The 23,635-nt window shown below is 41.4% G+C and overlaps 1 protein-coding gene across 1 annotated transcript in view; it reads right to left on the minus strand.

Annotated features, from left to right (window-relative positions):
• Positions 1-7: 7 nt before the first annotated feature.
• The window catches only part of CRKL (CRK like proto-oncogene, adaptor protein), a 35,549-nt gene continuing 11,921 nt past the window's right edge, over positions 8-23,635 (minus strand). The window contains exons 2-3 of the mRNA XM_039242822.1: positions 23,005-23,470; positions 8-3,492 (exon numbers count right to left, since the gene is read on the minus strand). Coding sequence (XP_039098753.1) covers positions 3,358-3,492; positions 23,005-23,470 — 601 coding nt within the window. The 3' untranslated portion in view covers positions 8-3,357. The remainder of the gene's footprint in view (positions 3,493-23,004; positions 23,471-23,635) is intronic.

Here is a 23,635-nt window from a genome sequence, read left to right on the forward strand (position 1 = left end):
CTCAATGTTCTAAGAATATAAGTCATTTAATACTGTTAATTTTATAGCACAAAATAAAACAAGCTATGATCCCCAAAAATAATTTTAAAAGCTTACACAGAAAATATTATTGCCTGAAGTTTATGATCTTTAAGTTACAGGTCAAAAGTTTTGTGTTGTTGTTGTCATTTTAAAACACACAGTGAAGACCGTCTAGAAGCAAGGCCACTGTTCCTCCTGCAGAGACAACGACCCTGTCTCAGGGAACTGTCCTTCTACTCCTTCAGAATATACAACCAGCTCAGTTACCACACTGAGATCAGTTAACCAGGGACTTAGGTCTCTGGTCCCAGAGGGTGGAATTTGAGGCAGAGCTCAGTGGTGTCCACAGAAAGCATTAGTCTTAGGTACTGTGTTAAAACAATCAAAAAGTCACTCATTTTAAGAGGTTAATGAACATAATATTAAAGGATTAAATTATAAACACCTGGCAAAAAAACATATCATCCCTTTTCAAAAATAAAATGGTCATATTCCTCTGAGCAAACATTACAAGAGCAGTGGCCGTCTGCCTCGGCCTGTCTTGTCTGTAAACAGCTGTAAAAGATAGTTAGCATGGAGCCAGGGATCCTTGAGCTCCAAGGAGGGAGCAGCTGTCTTTCCCCCCTTTCAGTTTTCCAACATGAGCACAGAAGGTGTCCTGTCTAGGTGACCAAAGTTGTCAAATGGCAGCTAGTCAACGTGTGCTCCTCTTTAACGGTGCCATCAGGTGGTACCACGCCATGAAGAAATGACAAGAACAACTCCTGTGTGGGAGGGCCTTCTCAGGATAAACAAGTTTTGAATCAAACTGTCAATGCCCTTCAGTTCGTAATTTGTTCAGTTCCCGAGTGAGTTAATTTAACATCCAAATATCGTCTTAGGTGACACACAGTAGAGCAGAGCAAGGAGCAATAATGAACAATCTTAAAAGGAGACCAACCAAGGAGGGATGGCAGCTCCTCTGGAAGATTTGCTTCGCTTTCTGGAACAGGAAGTCTTTCGCAACCACTGGGGAACCCAGGCATGAAGCTGAGGCAAGGATGCGGTCTTCTGTATATTTAGTGTGATGAAGAGAATTTCCCTGCCTGATGAGAAAACTACTAAGGTCCTAAGTCAAAAAGGTACTACTTTTGGCACGTATCTTGAGAGTTCAGAACTCAAGGCTCACCATATTTCAGGCTCCCAATCTCTTGGGCAACCCTGGAGACGCATACGTGGGCTGAAGTGACAAGCAGACTTATTATGAAGCCAAAGTAGGTTTGTGGGGTGTTCTGATTCTGAAGTGCTCCACATGAGGTGGGTCTTGCTAGCGGCCAGCAGACATGGCTGAAAGGAAAAGTTGCTTTCCAAAATGGCCATATACTTCTTATGCTCTGAACCAACAATAGTTGGCAAAGGCACCAAAAGGTGCCAAGTCCCTCAGCTAAATTTGGCTAAAAAAAGCCTTAAGGTTTGTGCCCTCTTTGAACAAGGCACACATAATGCTGACAACCCCCTTAGAACTGGGTCACTGGTTGCAAGGCAAGTACCACGTCCAGGCAGAGAGCGGGAACGCTGCCACACACGTGCCACTTTCTGTGGGAGCTAGGCTGGGCCTGAACTCAGAGTTAAGAGGCAACAACGAAGGACAGGCACCTTTAGAGCAGGAGGTGGCCGTAGTTCTCACTGATTAGGGAAAGAAGATTGCCTTTTTGCTAGGAAGACCACAGAAGGGTAGCCAGTGATTTTTTCCCAACTAATCATTAACTTTAGCACAGGAACACTTTCAAGATTCTTCAATATGACAGTTACCCACCTAATGGATTACGGATTTAAAGAGACTGAAAAAATGGTTGTTTTGCTAGTTCTGTCACCAGAATATATCGATCTAGCCCTCCAAACCTAAGACCCTTGAAATATAGGGCCATGGCTACAGCAGATGCTCAACAAATGATGTAGTTACTCATTAGGTGGCTGCTACACTTCTAGGTCTTCTGTATTCATTGAGCTGAGGCCTGTCTTCACCAGTTTCCAGAAGGGAGAGCAGACTGAGCTGCACGAAGGTTCCAGAATCCTAATCTGCTATGCGCACCAGTCGAGGGATCAGCCGCACATCTGTACCAAGCAGGCTTGTATGAACAGCCCTTTTTTTAGCTAACAAGGAAACATGAACATCAAATTGCTAAATGGTTAATAGTTTTCCCTAGTCACTAAAATCTTAGATATCAAATGCATTAACCAATTTCCAGAGCTTGCATTTTCTTTGCCTGAGAGCATCAGGGACATACAGACTGGGGAATCAGTATTAGCAGCACCATCTTTCTCTGGCAGCCTTGTGAGCTTAGGCTGTGGCAGCAGATGAGTGAGCCTCAGTGAGTAGAATTTAAGATTCATTAATTATTTCAATGATTCTATGAACAACTTCACTTTTTAAAGAAACTTAGTTCCTATACCTTAAAGGGGTGTATTCACTGAAACACTGGACAGAAAATTGGCAAAGTGTGCCCCCACAAGGCTCTTGTCACTGTCAAACAAGGTAAGCAAAGGTTTCCCTAAATCACCCTTTACTCTGATGCTTCTGGGGACAATGTAATCCTAGAGGCCATGCACACAAGCTTGGCATACTACGACTGATTTTTTTGTGGGTTGTTTGTAATATGGCAAAACAAGGTACAACTGGCAACCAAGACAATAATGGCCTCTGCTTCAGTTGTTTTTTCCCTTTAATTACAGCAGCTTCAGTTTGGAAGCTCAGAGGCATGGGTCATTCCTTACAATACCACAAAGATCCAACCCTCTAGTTAAAAAACCTGTTCAGAACACACAAGTCTAATTAAGTCTTCCAAAACCAAACCAAAAGTAAAAAAGGAGAGCCAGATTTGGGGAGTTAAGGACAGAATTCCCTCTTCTTTAAGGTTCACTTGCTCTATTCTTCAGGAAAAACATAATGGTGACTGAGCCACCACTGCTTTGTGGAACAGCAATGTGCAATGTCTCGTCATGGCCTCAAGCTCCATCTGTGAACATGACAGAATCAGTCACAAGTACAAACAGGGCAGTGATGAGAAGACAGACCCTTTTCTCGTCAACTTCTCTCCACTTGTGTGCTTCCACCAGTATTTCCAGTTTATGATCCAAAAGAACTCTAAAATCGGCTACTCTTTGACAACACGACTATGATACAAATGCCGAGGCAGCCACTGTGTGCATTCCAAATGGGTATGAGAGACCGCCACTCTGCAGAAAGCTGGACATCGGCAATGCAGTGTAACTTGCCTATGAGAGAGAATGCTTTCCCACTTCAAAGAAGACTATGACAGGCAGAACAATGAAGCAGCAGGAAACAGGCAACGGCAATCACTCGTTTTCATCAGGGTTTTGAGGGTCAATGATTTTGACATGTGTAAAGGGGAAAAGCCCTTTGCGCCCATTCACTTCGCCTTCCCACTGGCCATTTATATTCATTCTTGTGACTTTCACAATGTCACCAACCTGTAAGGATGAAGAAAGAAGACAAAGTCAGCATTTTCTCTGCAAACTAAAGAAAAAGAAAATTTATTTATTTATTTTTGAATATTTATTTTTTTGAGAGAGAGCAAGCGTGAGCAAGGGAGGGGCAGAGAGAGGGAGTAGAGAATCCCAAGCAAGCTCTCTACCATCAGCACAGAGCTGGCTCGATCCTGTGAACTAATGAGAGCATGACCTGAGCCAAAATCAAGAGGCGGACCCTCAACCGACTGAGCCACCCAGGCACCCCAAAAGAAGTTTACTTTCTTTTAAATTGGAAAAAAATAATATATATATATATATATATATTTAACGTTTTACTTATTTCTGAGAGAGAGAGAGAGACAGCGTGAGCAGGGAAGGGTCAGAGAAAGAGGGAGATACAGAATCCGAAACAGGCTCCAGGCTCTGAGCTGGCTGTCAGCGCAGAGCCCAATATGGGGCTTGAACCCACCAACCATAAAATCACGACCTGAGCCATGATACTTAACCAGCTGAGCCACCCAGGTGTCCCTTTAAGGCCTATTTTAAACTTCAGGGTGGTATCTACTGTCAGAGGACAGGCACCAGTTAGGGGCAGCTCTACTCATCAAGGGGAACTCAGCAATTTTGTTTTCGAAGTGGTTTTCAAATTGTTCTGGAGACCCACAAAGCTCTAGGGAGGTGTTTTAAGGGCCCAACAAATGTCTGACTGGGATTTCAACTTTTTAAAACCGTATTTTATACAGTTATAAAAGAAAAAAGTACACTGAAATGTGCCACTGCTAAATTAACCTGTGCTGCCCTGCTAGCTGCTTTTCATGCAAACCTTCCTTGGAATGAAGCTTCTTTTGCCTTGTGTCTGACTGAGGACTCCCCCAAATGGCAAGGTAAAGGCTATAAGATATACATCACTATTTGTAACAAAACACATTCAGAAACTGGATGCTAAGGTGGATGAGACTGCATTGGTCATTCATGTTATTTCCAATTTTTTCCTGACCACTGTAATAGTCAACTGTCCCAATTGCCTTTTTGGCTAATTCTTATAAATCTCAACTTAAAAACAAAATATTTATACTTAAAAAATTTTAAATCTGATATATTGTGGGGTTCCGTGCAATATTTCTTTGGAAAAAAAGGGTCTTCTGCTAAAGCTACTGGTCCAGCAAGCTGACTGCTGGCCTGGAAATGATCAAAGATCCCAGAGATGGCAAAGCAGCTTTAGCAGTCCACATGCACACAGATCTGGGTCATTAAGGCTGCCTCCAAAGCCCTGGAGCTCAGAGGCTCTGGGTGGAGCCACATCTGCCTCTCTTGGGTTACTAGGTAGGTCACTACCTTCTGAGGAAAAGGAGGGATGTTTTCTGAAGCAAACCCAGAGAAGGAAAGTAGTCTTTGAAATGGTCACTTGAATTAGTTTATAAGATGACTAGGTGCCAGTGTGTCTCAATCAGTTCAGCATCTGACTCTTGATTTCAGCTCAGGTCATGATCCCAGGGTCATGGGACTGAGCCCCACATTGGTCTCCATGCTGAGTGTGGAGCCTGCTTGAGATTCTCTCCCTCCCTCTGCCCCTCTCTCCCTCTTATGCTCTCTCAACAAAAAAGACTAGGACTCAAATAGAAACACCAAAATCTAGTAATATTGTTGTTTAAACGTAAACTGTCTATAAAATGAAACAAGAAACAACAAAAAACATAAGGTGCCTAAGACTAGGAAAACCTCAATCAACAGAGACCCAAACCCAACTCCAACACATACTTATTTAGCCCATGGCCCAAATACAAGATCAGCCATTTCTAACAGCACCAAGAAATAACTCCCTTTATAGGGGAGCTTGGAGACATGTTGCTTAGGTGACTGAATGCCTCTATATATGCCACCGGGAAGCAGACAACATTTTGTCAATGTCTTCCAAGTTTCTAAACTTTGGGATTTTGTCTTGATGTGACCACACATCAATAAGAAAAACGTTCATGCTGCTTACAGCTGGAGGAAAGGCCCAAACAGGATGGAGAAGGAAACATACCCCTGTGAAGTATGACATGGGCCTAGGTTTTCAACTCAATGGACTCTAGGAATCAGGGACTTGCCCATGTGGTCTCATTTTCACAGAGGTTTTTACCTGCAGAGCTTTTTATAGAAATATTACCCTTGATACCCAATGTACATGAAACTCTTGTAAGGCGGGCTGGGATTATAAAAGATCTACAGAGGCTGGACCTCCCCAAGGTCACAGGCTGGTTCACCATGAAGCAGGGGTAAAAGCCAATCAATATCCAGTCCTGGCCATCTTGCACAGAGCAAAAGCAGTATGGCCCACCTATGCCCAGCACCACTCAACCTCCCACTCTCAAGCTCTTCTCACAAAGACACCCATTCCTTTTAACGCTGTAGCCTCACAATCTCTTCCTGTGAACGCAGACTGGCTGCCCTGAGTTTTCTACCTCCTCATCCTCTGTTTTTTGCTTTTACTTTTTACTTGTAATTCCTTAAACCTACTGAGAAATAATGCAGTTACTACATTTATGGGAAGAACAGCATTATTACCAAATGAAGCCTCTTGCCTTATGGAAACCAGCTTATTCTGAGTACTGGACAAAATGAAAATGAAAAAAAGAACTTTATCCCATGAGGCTCCCTGATTAGAACACAGTATAAAATCAGTAAAAGAAAAAAAAAATTGCCCTAAGTTCCCTGTCTAAATTCTGACTCAAAACCCTTTATTTAGGAAAACCACTAATTCAACTCAATGGTAGGATGGCTTATAGTTAATCTAGTAATTAAGAATTAGATTTTTTAAATTTTATTCATTTTTTTCAAGTATGCTCTAGGCCCAATGCAGAGTTTGAACTCACAACCCGAGACCAAGAGTTGGATGTTCCACCCAACTGAGCCATCAAAGGCGTCCAAGAATTAGATTTTATATGACAGAAGTTCTAAGACCAAAAAAAAAAAAAAAAAAAAGTACTTCAGTATTCAGTAGTAGATATGATTAGGAGAAAAATGGTGTAAAAAGCCAACTGTGTGTATTTATAGATTATTATACTTATTTTCAAATTCATGTCACAAGCTCAACAGAAACAATTCAGTTGGTTAACAATTAAAATGTGAAGATAACTGAGAATTCTATTTTTGAGATTTGCATTAAAAATTAAGTTGCAGGGGTGTCTGGGTAGTTCAGTCAGTTAAGCGCCCAACTTCAGCTCAGGTCATGATATCATAGTTTGTCAGCTGGAGTCCCACATTGAGCTCTCTGCGTTCACAGTGCAGAGCCTGCTTCAGATCCTCTCCCCCCTATCCACCCCTGCCCGCTTGCATGCCTGTGCTCTCTCAAAAAAACAAACAAACCACACATTGAAGAAACATTTTTTTTAATTAAGTTGTAAGTGGGGGTGTGTATGTGTGCCTGGCTGGCTCAGTTGGTAGAAAACATGTGACTCTTGATCTCAGGGTCATGAATTCAAGCCGCTCATTGGGTGTGGAGTCTAAAAAATTAAGTTGTAAAATAGTGGAAAAAAGTTACAATTGAAAAGACAGGTTTTCTTTGGCTTTGCCTTAAAAGGAAATAACAATCTGAGGGAGAGTAAATTGATTTAATAATAAAAATTAAGTTTTAAAATATTTGAGATATACTAAAGACTTCTGAAATACAGACTGCTTTACAATTAGTGCTTGGAGTCCAAAATTACTTTCTCCAAGTCATAATATTTTAATTTATGGATTACAGAAAAAGAAAAAAAAATTTAATGTTTATTTTGAAAGAGAGAGAGTGTGAGCAGGGGAGAGGGGTAGAGGGGTAAAGGGAGAGACAGAGAGAATTCCAAGAGGCTACATGCAGTACAGAGTCCAATGTGGGGCTTGATCCCATGAACCGTGAGATCACAACCTGAGCAGAAATCAAGAGTAAGACACTTAACCAACTGAGCCCTCTAGGCACTGAGAAATGTCATTTTTATTCACAGCTGGGAAAATCATACAAATGTTTTTGATAATTATGAAAAATTTCATATTCTATGAAGTGAACAAGGATTTAGTTTTATAATTTGTATACTCTTCTATCATACAGAAGTCATGAAAAGGGAAAACCTTAATTATGATTATTTCTAATAATGAAAATCTTCAGATCTGTGTATAAGGGAAGTTCTAATGTGAATGACAACCCTGAGTTATAGTAGAGACTTTACAGAAATCACGTAGCTGGAAGCTGAAGTTGATGGAAATCGGGAAAAATGGTATATGTTAAATCTTATCATCTTATTCTGTTAAAAAAAATTATAATGTTTGGGGTGCCTGGGTGGCCAGTTGGTTAAGCGTCTGACTTCGGCGCAGGTCATGATCTCACGGTTTGTGGGTTCGAGCCCCGTGTTGGGCTCTGTGCTGACAGCTCAGAGCCTGGAGCCTACTTCAGATTCTGTGTCTCCCTCTTTCTGACCCTCCCCTGCTCACACTGTCTCTCTCTCTCTCTCAAATAAATAAAAACATTTTTAAAAAAGACTTAAAAAATTAGAATGTTTAAGCACAAATGTACAATAATGAAAGTGAACATACAGATTAAAATCTGGTCTAGGTAAGCAGAGAGAATCCTTCTGAAGGTAGGAGCTACTAGGATGCTACAAATCTAGACCCCTACAGACATACCACATTCCCCAATTTCCTCAAACTTGTACTGCACCTGCTCTAGACCCCTTGCCCTTTTTGAGCTTTTCAATACAGGAACCTCTGTCTCATGTTTGGAGCACAAGGAGGCCAACAAATGAGGAGCTTCACTGTCTGGCCTTTATCTCCAACATGCAACATTCTTCCCTTATCTCCTTTTCATCTAAGAAAACAGATTTATTTTCAAATAAATAAAATAGGAAAAAGAAATGAAAACTCATGGATAGAAAACTACTGACATTTTTAAAAAACAATTTTTATAATGTTTATTTTTGAGAGAGACAGAGATAGAGTATAAGCAAGGGAGGGGCAGAAAGGAGACACAGAATCTAAAGCAGGCTCCTGGCTTCCAGCTGTCAGCACAGAGTCTGATGTGGGGCTCAAATCCATGAACGAGATCATGATCCGAGCTGCAGTTGGATACTTAACTGACTGAGCCACTCAGGTGCCCCAGATGTCATTCTAAATAAACTGCTAGTTATTGTTAATAACCACAAACAAAAAAATATAATTAGTGTATTAAAATAAATATACAGAAAGGCAAGGACAAGTAAGAGGATGTGTGGGTATATACCCGTGGAGAGGATTTGGTGAAGAAAGGGAGGGGGACCAGGTGAAGAAACACCCAGGTGGACTCTGCTGTACAAAAAGATGATAGCCTTAGGGCACCTGGGCAGTCTGTAAGTAGGCTGGCACTCAGAGCCAGATCCGACTTTGCCAAGATGTTAAAAGAAAAAAAGGCTAAGGCAAGAATGAGCTGAAACTGGAAAGAAACAAAGCTACAGTTTAGGGCTGATGGGTGTTGGCAGATGTTGGGCCCTGACTGAAGTTTTTGTTTGCTCCACTCATTTGATGTCCTACAAAAAATACTTTGGAATTTTGTCATTTTATCTACGTCCTCTCTATCTTCAATTGCACTCCAGATACTCAAAAAGCTTACATTTTGCCTCAAGTTTGTAATCTTAGACTGCCTTAGCTGATGTTTGATAAATGTGAACGAAAACAAGGTCTCACTTTCCTGGAAAACCTGGCCTGGGGCATCTCTCCCCCACATTTTGGGTGAGCCCATCCCTCCAACTAAGGTCCCCTCCCTGATTCCCCCAGCCTCTCACTACCTGGCTCTACCTGTGTAGCCATCCTGCCCTGATCCGGCTTGTCATCTCATATCACCCCAACCCAATCAGCCCAACTCCCAGTCACTCTGCTCTTCTACAGCCAGCCCCTACCTACAACACTGGCTACTGCTCCCACTATTTTACTAAGGAACACCTGATGGTCAATAGAACAAGTCCAGGTGCTACCTCTGATGCTCTAAGGCACCTGAAGTGGGAGACTTCACCCACCCTTCTCATTTCCTGCTGCTTAGTCCTCCTTTTCTGTGGTATTCTATAAAATAACCCCACTGTCAGGTGGGTACTTCCCATCTGGCATTTGTGGAAAGGCTCTGTCAGGTCAGGTACCTTGTTCTCTAAGTTTACATCAAACTTGCCCAAGGAGGCTTCCACGGTCACCTCCTCACTCCCAACACACACCACATGGCACTCTCTGAAGCAGGAAACTTGCTTTGCTCATTTTGCACTCCAAATCACAGGTCTTTTATAAACTACTTTCTGGACAAGTCTGCAGAATCAAGGTTAAAGAGAGAAGGGAAAACCATAGGCTGATATCCCCCACTTGCTGGGGATAGATGGCCAAGCAGAGGAGCAAGGTGCTGGAGGATAGAAGTAACAGGCACAAGAGCCTAAGGACAGTAGAAGACAGACCTTTAAAAAAAATATAAAGAGAAGTGGGTCAATGCTCTGCCTTTTAAACACCCAAGATCTTTTCTCTGCACAAGAGCAACATCCATACCCCAGTCTTCAAGGCTCTGCTTCATCTGGCTCCTGACTCTTCCCATCTCCGACCTCGTTTCATGGCTTTCCGCTCCTCCCTGGCCCCAACCACACTGGCTTCCTTTCGGTTTCTTAAACTTGCCAAGTTCTTTCCCAGATATGGACTATAGGACAGATGAAAGGACATGATGTAAATGGAATTTTACAACTGCACATCTTAAGATGCTATTGCCCAGAACTGCCAAGCTGGTCCTAAGAAACCTTGGACTTCTGCTCTTCTTTCAGTTTGAAGACATGTAAGCAACCCGGATCAAAATCAAATCCCAAGGACAACCAAGACCCCTCATAATCACCTTATAAAGCTGCACATGCACACAACGAGAGCAGGAAGGCTCTTTAGGCAGTAGCCACTATAGATGGAGCATTTATTCCGCTCAGAGCACTGGGCTAGGTTCTATACTGTGTATTCAAGATACGTAAGATACAACTTGAGTATCAGACCTACCTAAAACTAAAGTCTAAGATCAACAATAACAGGATGTAAGCAATACCTTGTATGCTTAAAACAGGTATAAAGTAGCACTGTGGTGCCTTATGCTATGTACTTGGGAGTAGGGCAGAACTAGACTGATGCCCTGCATTTGCCACTTCCAGTGTCTATGTGTCTGTGGTAAAATGCTCAAGCTGTCCAAGTCTCAGTTTCCTTCTGACTTTGACAGGTTCTTACAATAATTAGAGGAAGTACTATAGAGGACTTGTTAACCAGGACACCAAGCTAAGTAAATGGTAGGGGTTATCAGAGTGGGGATTCCAGAATAGAATCCCACCCCCACGCTTAGGCCCATGCTCCCGGCTGGAAGCACTCTGGGAAGAACTGGAATCACTATGGAGAAGAAATGTATTAAAGTGGCTTTTCAACCTTGTTAGTAAGAAGGGTCCTCTCAAAACTGATGATGGGATGGGAAAGATGCCATATCAGAATGAGAGAAGATGAGGGGCAGGCCTGAAAAGAGAGAGTGTTTAATAAGTTACTGTGATGGATACCAAGCAGCTTAGAAGACAATGGGAAGGAGGTGAGTCAAGTACTCAAAACTGCCAAGAACATTCAAACCTCATGCCTTCTAATTAACTTGTGATTCTGATAGTCTTTACAGGATACTTTCCATACCATTCTACATCATCAATTTAATAAGGTTTACTGAAGATCTATTGTAGCTCAGTTCCCATCCTCAAAGAACCTCTGTCTTCACCGTGGTATAGAGAATAAATAATCTACTGTCCAGATATGGTAGATGCTCAATATTTGTTAGAGAATAAACACTATAAAAAACAGCAAGTGGTGGTGGGGGTGCCTGGTTCAGTCAGTTGACTGTCTGACCCTTGATTTCAGCTCAGGTCATGATCTCATGGTTATGGGATTGAGCCCTATGTTGGGTTCCACCCGGAGTGTGGACTATGCCTAAGATTCATTTTCTCTCTCTTTCCCCCCCTGCCCCCCCGGCTCTCTCTCTCTCTCTCTCTCTCTCTCTCACACACACACACACACACACAAACTCTCTCTCTCACTCACTCAAAAAATAATTTAAAAAAAAGAGAAAGGAGAAGAATAAAAAGCAACAAGTGGAAGAAAAACTGTACTGAGTCTATGCTGCGGAGCACAGGAGGAGGATCTATTGTTTTGACCCAGGGAACCTTGACCAATAGAGAGAAATCAAGGTTCAGGCTAGGAAGAGAGAATGGCTGAGGGACATCTGATGGCTACTTGACCATTAATGACTCATTCTGGCCTCACAGGAGCTCTCACATGTCAAAACACAGCATGTCATTTCTCATGCTGGTTCTAGCGCAGTCCAAGGCCCTTCTTCACATGGGGAACAAGCCCCAGAATGCCAATACAGAAAAGATGCCTTTGCTATGTTATGCTGCCTGCTGCCCACAATTACAGGCCTGGCTGTGGACCAGCTTCTTCATGGCTCCACTGCAGAGTGTTTGGGCTCAGATCCTAAAATGCCATCTTGCTGCTGCACTCATCACTCCTGATTCTGGTACAACACTCTTCCTTTGGCTTCACAGTAGAAAGACGGAGCCCAAAGAACCACTCACTTCAGAAAGCAGATCAATCTTGGTGGATGTCAACTCAGTTCAAGGAGAACTCTACTTGAAGATGTGGCTAGCCCTATCAAGAGATCAAGAAGAGACACATACCCTATGTACCAACCTTACTAAATGTCACCTATGACAATCCTAATAATTATTAGAATTGCCACACACCGGAAAGACACTAATCAGCCCCATTCTTTGTGTCTGGTGAGGACCAAGCAAAAAAGCAAGGAGGACATTTCCTGGTGCTTGGAATAGTTTCCTTTAGTTCTACTTGTCCAGAGCATGAACAGAAGGGCTCTGGAAATAACTCTAATGTCTGACTTCTGGCACCTGATTCCCAGAGTAGTCAAAGCGCTGGAGGGCCCAAACACTGGCCACCACAGCAGCTTTCTGCTTCCCCAGTCAGTCTCCTGTCTTCATACAGTTATTTTAAGACTGTACTCTCAGGTTACAAAAAAGTAAGATCAGAAGCACAATGGGTTACAATGGAATCAGAAGTTCTAACTTGGGTGACACGAATGTGTCTCAGATATCAAAGAACATTCTGAAAGTATATGTGGAATTGTATGTAAGTGCATTAATGCACGCACACTGTTTTCCTGGAGAAAGCTTTCATCAGATTCTAAAAGGGGTCCATAACCCAAGAAAGGTATAAAACGCAACAAAAACCCACACCCTACAACCACCAGGCAGCTTTAATCTTACTATCTGTGGCTCTCATTTATTTACTTGTTCAACAAATAGTGAGTACTACTGTGCCAGGGATACCACAGAGAACAAAGCATGCAACAGGCCTGCCCTCATGGAGCTGCCTGGGGTCTTCACCTGTTTTAACAGCTGTCTTTGTGTTCTCTGTGCACCAGTACCTGAATCAAAGCTGTGAGACCAGAGCTAGAGAGGCTTCTAAGGGCTACAACCCTCCTTGTCCATGTGCCCTGAGTAGCTGTCAAGTAGTCACATGTACTCTCTCCTATAACTGATGCTATTTATTGGTTTGTAATACTGAAGACTTATTTTCCTCTTTGAATTTCCCATTATCCTTCAGGGCAGCATCTTGACATACTTAACACTTCTTATGCAAACATAGGGATTTTATTTTAAGATGGGCCAGGGGTTAAAAGGTATCACAAGCCAGTATGCTGTGATGCATGAGAATGTGGGCTATGGAGAGGAAAAAGTAAAACTATCTCTTCTGCAGATGACAAGGTCCTATATATAGAAAATTCCAAAGATTCCACAAGAAAGCTATTAGAGTTAATAAAATTCAGCAAAGTTGCAGAGTACAAGATCAACACACAAATATCACTTGTGTTTCTATAAATCAGTAATGAACAATTAAGAATGCAATTTCATTTAGGGATGCCTAGCTGGCTCAGTTGGTAGAACATGTGAGTCTTGGTCTCGGGGTTGTGTCTGAGCCCCATATTGGGTGTAAATATTACTTAAAAACAAAAAGCAAAAAAAAACTTAAAAAAAAAAAAAGCAATTCCATATACACTGGCATTTTTTTTTTTTAAAGGTTTCTTTTTGAGAGTGAGAGAGCTCTCAGAAATCATGAGATCACAAACTGAGCTGAAGTAGGATGCTCAACTAACTGACTGAGCCACCCAGGCGCTCCAGTGGCATCTTTAAAATGTTTAATTTATTTTTGAGAGAGAATGAGTGGGAGGAGGGGGGGAGAAGAGGGAGAGAGAGAACCCCAAATAAGTTCTGTGTTGTCAGTGTGCAGCCTGACGTGGGGCTTGATCCACAGAACCATGAAATCATGAACTGAGATGAAATGAAAGTCAGACGCTTAACCGACTGAACCACTCAGGCACCTCCATAGTGCCATCTAAAACAAAATACCTGGGAATAAACTTAACCAAAGTGAAACACTTATACACTGAACACTATAAAATGTTGCTGAAAAACATTAAAGACTTATGTAAATGGCAAAACATCGTGTGTTCATGGAAAAGAAGTCTTGGTATTATCAAGATGTCAACGCTACCTAGGGATCTACAAATTCAACATAATCCCTATCAAAATTCTAACATTTTTGCAGAAATGGAAAAGCTGATCTTCAAAATCACATGGAATTGCAAGATACCTCGAATAGCTAAAACAATCTTGAAACAGAAGAACAAAGTTGTAAGACTCATACTTAATGACTTCAAAACTACTCCACAAAGTAGTAATCAAAACAGTGTGGTATTGGCATACAGATAGACAGACCAATGGAAAGAACTGAATTCAGAAATAAACACATACATTTTTGGTCAAATGATTTTTGACAAGAGTGTCAAGTTCATTCAAGCGAGGAAAGAACAAATCTCTTCAACAAATGGTGCTAGTACAGTTGGATTTCCGTATGCAAAAGGAAGAATTTGGACCCCTACATCAAAGCATATACACAAATTAACAAAATGGGTAAACAACTTACATATACGAAGTCTAACCATAAAACTCTTAGAAGAAAACACTGGGGCAAATCTTTATGACCTTGAATTTGAATTTGGTAAAGCATTCTTAGATATGACATCAAAAGCATGAATAAGCAAAAGAAAAACTAGGTAAGCTGGATTTCTGCGTGGCTTAGTCGGTTAAGCATCTGACTTTGGCTCAGGTCATGACAGGTCATGATCTTATGGTTCAGGAGTTTGAATCCCGCACTGGGTTCTCTGCAATTAGTGCAGAGGCTGCTTCAGATCTTCTGTCACCCTCTCTCTCTCTGTCCACCCCGCCCCCACTTGTGCACAGTCTCAAAAAAACAAAACAAAAAACCCATAAAAAAAATAATGTGCATCAAAGCACACTATCAAGAAAGTGAAAAGAAAACCTACAGAAAGGGAAAAAAAATTTAGAAATCATACATCTGATCAGAGTTGAACATCCAGAACATATAAAGAACTCCTAATGCTCAACAACAAAAACTAAACAATCCAATTAAAGCATGAGTAAAGGAATTGAGCATTTTCCTAAAGAAGATATAATGAATGTCCAAGAAATATACAAGATGTTCAACATCATTAGTAATTATGGAAATACAAATACAAAAACTTAAAAACTGGAAAGTAACAAGCATTGGTGAGGATGTAGAAAAACTTATGCACTGCTGGTGGACTGTAAAATGGTACATCCACTATACAAAAGTCTGGCAGTTCTTCAAGAAGTTCCACATAGAATTATGACCCAGCAACTCTACTGTTAGCTATACATCCAAAAGAACTGAAAACAGGGACATCTGGGTGGCTCAGCTGGTAAAGTGTCCCAACTTCGGTTCTTACAATTTGTGAGTTCAAGGCCCTAATGTAGCTCTGTGTTGACAACTCAGAGCCTAGAGCCTGCTTTGGATTCTCTGTCTCCTCTCTCTGCCTCTCCCCTGGCTTGTGCGGTCTCTCAAAAATAAATAAATGTTAAAAAAAAAAAATAGTAATAAAAAATAACTAAAAGGTGGAGATAACTCTGATGTCCGTCAACTAAAGAATGTATAAAAAAGATGTGGTCTATCAATACGATGGAATATCATTTGGCCATAAAAAGCATGAAGATCCATGCTACCAGCTCCCATATGGATTAATGTTAAAACATTATGCTAAGTTGACATAAGCCAGACTCAAAAAATAAATATTGTAGGTTTGCATTTACATGAGGTGTCTAGAATAGGAAATTTAAGAAATTCAGGGGCACCTGGGTGGGTCAGTTAAATGGCCGACTCCGACTCAGGTCATGATCTGTGGTTCGTGAGTTGGAGCCTCGCGCTGGGCTCTGTGCTGACAGCTTGGAGCCTGGAGCCTGCTTCAGATTCTGTGTTTCCCTCTCTCTCTGCCCCTTCCCTGCTCTTTCTCTGTCTTTCAAAAATAAATAAATATTTTGAAAAATTATAATAGGAAATTCATACATTCCGAAGGGTAGATTGGCGTTCACTAGGGTCTCAGGAGAGGGGAGTTTCTGCTTAATGGTTACAGAGTTGCACAACATTATGAATGTAACACAACTGAACTGTACACTTAAATTGTTATACATATTCTACAATTAAAATAAGAAACATCAAGACTACTGAGTTGTACAGTTTAAATGGGTAAACTGTATAGTATGTGAATTATATCTCAATAAACCTATTTAAAAATAAGACTGTGGGCTGTGTCCTAGCTCTGCCACACACCACTTGTGAAACTGGCAACAAATGACACCAGCCTCAAGTCCTAAATATGTAAAATGGGACTGGTGTCAATGATCCCATAAGGCAGCCACAACGACTATCTAAAATATTCTGTGAAGCCCCTAGCTGATGATTCTTCTTATTCAATACCTATTACTACATAAAGAAAACTAAGGTCAGCATAATGACTAGGCTGGGACAGGCCTTGTCTGAACCATACCAGGGACTCAATTTCATGGTATTCTCATCTAATTTACACATTAAGGAAGAGGAATAAAAACCTTTTAAAATAATCTTCTCTAATTCACAACCCAATGAGATCTCGATAGGTTAGAAGAAGAAAAAAATGTTATTAAAAATACAAGGACTTTCAAGGCTCCTGGGTGTCTGGTTGTGAATCCTACTTAAACAAAACGAAACAAACCAAGAACTTTCTAAAATTCTAAGGGACTTAATTTTTTTTTAATTTTATTTTTAATATTTTTAATTATTTAAATATAATTGTCCACCAGCAGTGCACAAGGTTTTCTACATCCTCACCAATGCTTGTTACTTTCCAGTTTTTAATATATTTACTTAATTTTAAATATTTATTTTTATTTTGAGAGAGAGAACACACACATGCACAAGTAGGGGGAAGGGGCAGAGGAAAGAGCCTGACTTGGGGCTTGACCATGAGATCATGACCTGAGCTGAAATTAAGAGTTGGATGCTTGGGGTGCCTGGCTGGCTCAGTCGAGTGCCGGACTTTGGCTCAGGTCATGATCTCACATTTCGTAGGTTCAAGCCCCCGTGTTGGGCTCGATGCTGACAGCTTGGAGCCTGGAGCCAGCTTTGGATTCTGTGTTTCCCACTCTCTCTGCCCCTCCCCTGCTCATGCTCTCTCTCTCAAGAATAAACAAACATTATAAACAAATAAATAAAGAAAGAAAGAGTTGGATGCTTAACTGAGTCACCAAGGTGTCCCTAAAGATTCCTATTTTTGGTACAGTACTGTGATTAAGGAAAAATAAAAAAAAACAAACCACTTTTCGTACAGAAGAAGTAAACTAAATCAAATTCCTACAACTAGATGCATAACCAACAAACATCAATGACAGAAGGACGAAGAGCCCATCAGTCCTGATGAAAAGCTCTGAGATTTTTAAGATGAATGTGAGCTCATGGGCATTTGACAAACCTTGGTGAGAAGGCGAATCACTGCTGGAATGTGACAGAAGGTAAGACAGAGTGGCCCTGTTACGTTAGGAGGCTATGACCCTGTACAGATCTCCAGAGGAGAGTCGCATGTTTGATGATGACCATGTACAGATGTGCCATCACTGTGGATGTACTCCAAAGGTGACCCAGTAAAAGGGACTCACAGATGATCTGAAAGGTTGAAATTTACAACTAGTACTACTAAAACCTTCATTTGCTTTGCAGACTTGATCTCAGTCAGTAGAAGGAACGATGAAGAAATTGTTAATGTGAATTTAATTCTAACCAATGAAGCAGAACCAAAGTAGAAACAGAAATCTGTTCTACTGACTTTGAGTCCTACAGATACTGACTGTCATCAATTGATTTTTTTTTTAAACCCATACCACAGGGGAATGCTCCACCAAGGTTCCATTTAGATGCTTGGACATACATTTCCATACAGCAAGTATTCATAGGTATGCAGCCTCAGAGTTAATCAAGTTCAATGTTCTTTTCTAGTCAGGAGAGTACTGGAATACAGGTGTGTGAGAATGATACTAGTAGAGGGAGACTTGAGCCATCTGCTCTAAATTATTTAAAAAATCAATAAAAAGGTAAATTCCCTGCAAACTTTAGAACCTCCATGAGTTGTGAGAAATTGGCTATTTTGTGCCTCAGTGAAGGCAACAGAAGAAAACCGTTCATCTCCTCAGCCTAGCCCTTTGATGATATGGCAACAACTTACTTCCTCAGCTTTGTCTTTTGTTCACTTTTGCCCTCTGCCCAACTGACCCTGTGCTCTCACCAATATGCAGCTACTCAGTGGTATTCAAGTAACCTCTTGTTCAAGTAACCTCTTCCCTCTGCCAAAAATGTCTCCCTACACTACACCCAGCTAGCTTTTATTAATTCTTCAAAACTCACTTTGAGGGTCACCCCCTCCAAGAAGGCTTCCTAGACCAATAACTCACCAACACTCCCATCTCCTACTCCCTTCTCCACTCTCCCTCTACTCTGTGGTATTAGAGCACTTACTACACTGCTGGTTTCTGTCTCTATTCTCTCATTAGGTGGTAAGGACCTTGACGGTAGGATCCTACAAGATCTCTCTCACAGGTTAGTTGCATGAATGGATGACTCATCAACTCTCAGAACTAAGGTGTTTTTTAGACTCAAAAGAATTTAAGTAACTTGCCCAAGATTACACCACGAAAAGCCAGGACTTGAATGTAGGTACGTGATCTTTCCCTAACCATCTGTTTTCCACTGTGTCAGACAACTGTGACTACAGGTATTTTATAATGGGGCGTCTGGGTGGCTCAGTCAGTTAAGCATCTGACTTTGGCTCAGGTCATGATCATCAGGCTCTGTGCTGATGGCTTGGGGCCTGGAGCCTGCTTCGGATTGTGTGTCTCCCTCTCTAAAGATTAAAAAATATACACATATATATTATATATATATAATGACAATAGCAACCTTGCTATTGGTCAATGGTCTACTTTTGGAAAGGGCTGCATCGCTTCCCTCAACCTGAGAATGTTCCTGTAAGGTTGACCTGGTTCTCAGGAGCCCTTTCCAGCTCTACTACACCAAGAGCATGGGAGAGCTCTGCTGTAATCAAGTAGTGGGGACACCTTAATCACCTCACATAGGTACCAAGTATTCTTTTTTAAATTAAATCCCAAGGAACAACTCACTTCCTTTTTAAAAAATTTTTTTTTCAATGTTTTATTTATTTCTGAGAGAGAGATAGAGACAGTGTGCGCAGGGGAGGGTCAGAGAGAGAGGGAGATACAGAATCTGAAACAGGCTCCAGGCTCTGAGCGATCTGTCAGCATAGAGCCCAACACGGGGCTCGAACCCACAAACTGTGAGATTATGACCTAAGCCAAAGTCGGAAGCCCAGGTGACTGAGTCACCCAGGCGCCCGGCCCCCCTTTTTAAAAAGTTTTTTCAGGGGCGCCTGGGTGGCTTAGTCGGTTAAGTGTCCGACTTTCGCTTAGGTCATGATCTCGCGGTTCGTGGGTTCGAGCCCCGCGTCGGGCTCTGTGCTGACTGCCGGCTCAGAGCCTGGAGCCTGTTTCAGTCTGTGACTCCCTCTCTCTCTGACCCTCCCCTGCTCACGCTGTCTCTCTCTCTCTCCTAGAAATAAATAAAACATTCAAAAAAAATTAAAAAAAAAATTTTTATTTATTTCTGAGAGAGAGATAGAGACAGCGTGAGCAGGGGAGGGCCAGAGAGAGAGGGAGACACAGGAAACAACTCACTTCTTGAAGAGGTGAGCAAGAGAGAAAAAAAATGGATACAAACCGGTTTTAAAATTTCTCTTGTATGAATGTTCTTTTGAAAATCAAGTTTTATGAAAAAAAAAACCCACACATGAAATAATTTACAAAATAAAGTTCACCTAAGCCCTTGTCGTTCTTGGTAATACTATCAAGGGAAATAAGGAAGCTTCAATTACTGGCACATTTTGTCCTACTTGTCTCACCTTTCTTATTTTAATTTTAATTTAATTTCCTGGTAACCTAATTGCAAAAGTCTCAAGTGAGTTGTTTTTAACAAGATCAGACAAGCACTAAGTTTTAGAAGATAATGTAACTCAAAGAACTATTTACTTATGCTATAGCCAAAAGTCTCATTTAAATAGATAGAATGAGAAATATAATTAAATGGAATTTAGCCAAGGTTTATTTCTCAGGGCCCCCTTACACGCTACACTCTCTCAGTGAAGCACCAAAGCAAGCCTTTGATGAGGCTTACACAGCTAAGGTAGTGTCACAAGGCAGCTCAGGTGTGGAGACCTCTCTTTAGGGTCTGAGAGAAAAGAGCTACATAATGGCCAAGTATGTGGGTTATCTTAAAATACACATCATTAACTAGGCTGTTTTACCTTACCCTGATCTAAGGTACCTACCCGGGTATCTGCTCACTAAGCTCTAAATGATTCCTTTTATAGTACCTGGTCTTCCATTTTACAAGCCCCCTATGCACACTCCAGGCAATACACAGGAGGTATGGGCTTGTAAAATGCATGTACATCTTAGAGCTAGAGGTCAACAGGGAGGTGGCCTAAATGGAGCCTTTAAACCCTAGCTCAGGTAAGAGCCCAATTCTTGACTTCCTCTGTGGAGCTGTCAGAATTCTGACTGGGCTCCTCAAGCCCTGTGTGTCTAACACATGCAAGTCACACCAACTCTCTGAATTCTAGCTCTCTACTACTACCATGAGACAACAGATGTGAATGCCTCAAAAGGCAGAAATCACTATGCAAACTGGAAAGCTTTTAGAGCCCAGAATACCCTACATAATTTTAGGGTGCTGACGTGTGAACTAGGCCAGAGGCGTGTCCCTGTGCAGGGGCAGGTGTGTGTGGGGATGAGAAAGCTGGAAGACCTACTCAGCCAGGATTTATTCTGGTTTCTTTTCTGTTCCTCTACCAGGAAGCTTGAAGGCATGTGGGTCCTCCCCAGACCTGGTCTCTGCCACAACCCTCAGATGCTCACTCCTTCGTAACAGCCAACGTGAGAGGGAGAAGTCATCAGACTCTGAAACAAACCTTTAGGTATAGTTCACTCAGACATTACTCCTGGTCCAGAGAAAACTAAGGATCACCAATGGAAAAAACCACAGAACAAATCAATGCTAGTATTTATCTGTGGGCAGGCTGTTCTGTGGGTTAAGTTTTTTTGAGTCAACAGGCTCCATTACTTCATCCTTCTGTCATGCACCTGGGCTGTCTCCCAACCCTGCCCTACTCTGACCTTGGGGTGACCACACAAAGAACAATCACCAGCTTAATCTCAGTTTCTCTGACATATATGCAATTTGAGAATACTAATAAAGAGTATTTAACTAATCACATTATAATAATAATATAATGATAATGATTATAGTCAATTAATCACATAAAGAGTTTGTGACTCACAAAGCATTTTCACAACTTATCAATAAATAAAAGAACTAGGAATTATGGTACCAAATTCCATGTTCTGATATGTTAATATTTAGGGTCCATCTCACTGTACGCATTTTATACCTCAGTGAAAAATAACTCAAAAAATATATGGGACTGCTCTAAAAATATGAATTTAAAAAAATTCCTATTTTTCGAATCCTCTGTTATTCCCCTGGGGTTTGTGCTCATTTATGGTCACTCCAGGTTTATCAAATGTCTCATTAAACTTCTACCTTCTGTGATACATAGTTTTATGCCTTCAACTGGCTTATCAACATTGGTTTTCAAGACTTAGCAAAAGCTAAGCACTGATGAGTCTTTATTTTTTTATTTTTTAAAGTTTATTTATTTGAGAGAGAGAGCGAGAGAGACCAAGAAAGAGATCATGAGCAGAGGAGGGGCAGAGAGAGAGGGAGAGAATACCAAGCAGGCCCCACACTGCCAGCACAGAGCCTGATGCAGGGCTTGAACCAGAGCTGGATGCTTAACTGCATACTCCCCCCCCCGCCGCAACTAAAGTTTATTTTTGAGAGAGACACAGCATGAGTGGGGAAGGGGCAGAGAAAGGGGGAAAGATAGAGAATTCCAAGCAGGCTCTTCACACTGTCAGTCTGGAGCCCGGTGTGGGGCCCAAACCCATGAGCCACAAGATCATGACCTGAGCCAGAGTTGGATGCCTAACCTATTGAGCCACCTAGGAACCCCAAAGGTTTTCTTCTTCTTCTTTTAAAGGCAGTTAATGTTTGGCTTAAAGAATATGACTTGGCAATTAAAATTTTCAAGTTCTGGGGCACTTGGCTCCCTCAGTCAGTACAGCATGTGACTCTTAATCTCAGGGTCATGAATTCAAGCCCCACATTGGGCATGGAGCCTACCTAAAAATTAAAAAAATAAATTAAAAAAAAAAAAGTTCAACTCTATTTCATGCTATCATAATTTACAAAATCTCTAATAATAAGGTCTGAAATATCTTAAGCATTTCTCTGTCTAACTGAAGAGGAATTCTAAGACATTTATTCATATTTCTCCTCAGCTGGTCACAATGCTAGAAATATAGAACTGTACAAGTAGTTATGTGTCTATCTGTATGCTGACTGTCTATAGGTCACGTGTATTTATTAAACCATCATCTTTCTGGGGCACCTGAGTGGCTTAGTCGGTTAAGCGTCCGATTTTCGCTTAGGTCATGGTCTCGCGGTTCGCGGGTTCGAGCCCCGCGTCGGGCTCTGTGCTGATGGCCAGCTCAGAGCCTGAAGCCTGTTTCAGTCTGTGACTCCCTCTCTCTCTGACCCTCCCCTGCTCACGCTGTCTCTCTCTCTCCTAGAAATAAATAAAAATATTTAAAAAATATATATATATTAAAAAAAAAAAAAACATCATCTTTCTTTATTGGAAAGAACACCAACTACTGTGAAACTAAACCTAGGAGAGACTACACCTTGGGAGAAACAAAGAATGGGAAAAGACAAAAGAGTCACATGGGAACTCATAGTGGATCTTCCAAAATCACTTCATTCTCTTATTCCCCTGAACAGAACTTTAAATCAGCAGTCATTACTTTGCAAAAATGAAATTAAAACTAAAAATGAAAACTGAATTGTCCAAAGACCCAAAAAAATCAGCCTTGTAAATTTTACCTCTAAAGCCAAGGCGGTCTTGTCATAAGCACAGGGTACTCTTTTCTGGATGGCTTTTGCAAAGACAGGTCCATTCTGTGTGGATGGCAAAGGGTTGATCGCTGCTCCAGGAGTACTGGAAACTGCAGGTAGAGGAGTTGTGGTCTGAGGTTGAGCATATGCATGAGCAGGTTCTGGGATTCCATAACTGTTGGAATTCCTATTCCCGTGCTTTCCATGTGGTGAGGATCTCACAAGCTTTTCAACATAAGGGACAGGAATCATCCCAATCCGACCATCCTTGTTCCGGGCACTCCACCACTGTTCTTCAGGCTTCTCTATTATCACCAGGATCTCACCCTTTTTAAAGGGCAGGTCTTCGGCATCATTCCCAGGAAAATCATAGAGAGTCCGTACATATTCCAGATTTTCTTCTGCTGTGGGCAGGTTGGGTGCTGATACAGATCCCATTGGTGGGCTTGGATACCTTAAGAGAGAAAAAACATTACTCTTAAGAGAAAAATCTTACTCTATACCAGTGTTTGTCAAACTTTTAACCATTCTCCTCTATGATGAATTATTTTCCTCGCTATGTTCTTAGTTATTAAGAAGTTTTGTTGTACCGTTTTATGTTCTGTAGTTTGTATTGCAA

The sequence above is a fragment of the Hyaena hyaena genome, unplaced genomic scaffold, assembly GCF_003009895.1.
Source record: "Hyaena hyaena isolate Hyena2069 unplaced genomic scaffold, ASM300989v1 scaffold_219, whole genome shotgun sequence".
Lineage (NCBI taxonomy): Eukaryota > Metazoa > Chordata > Mammalia > Carnivora > Hyaenidae > Hyaena > Hyaena hyaena.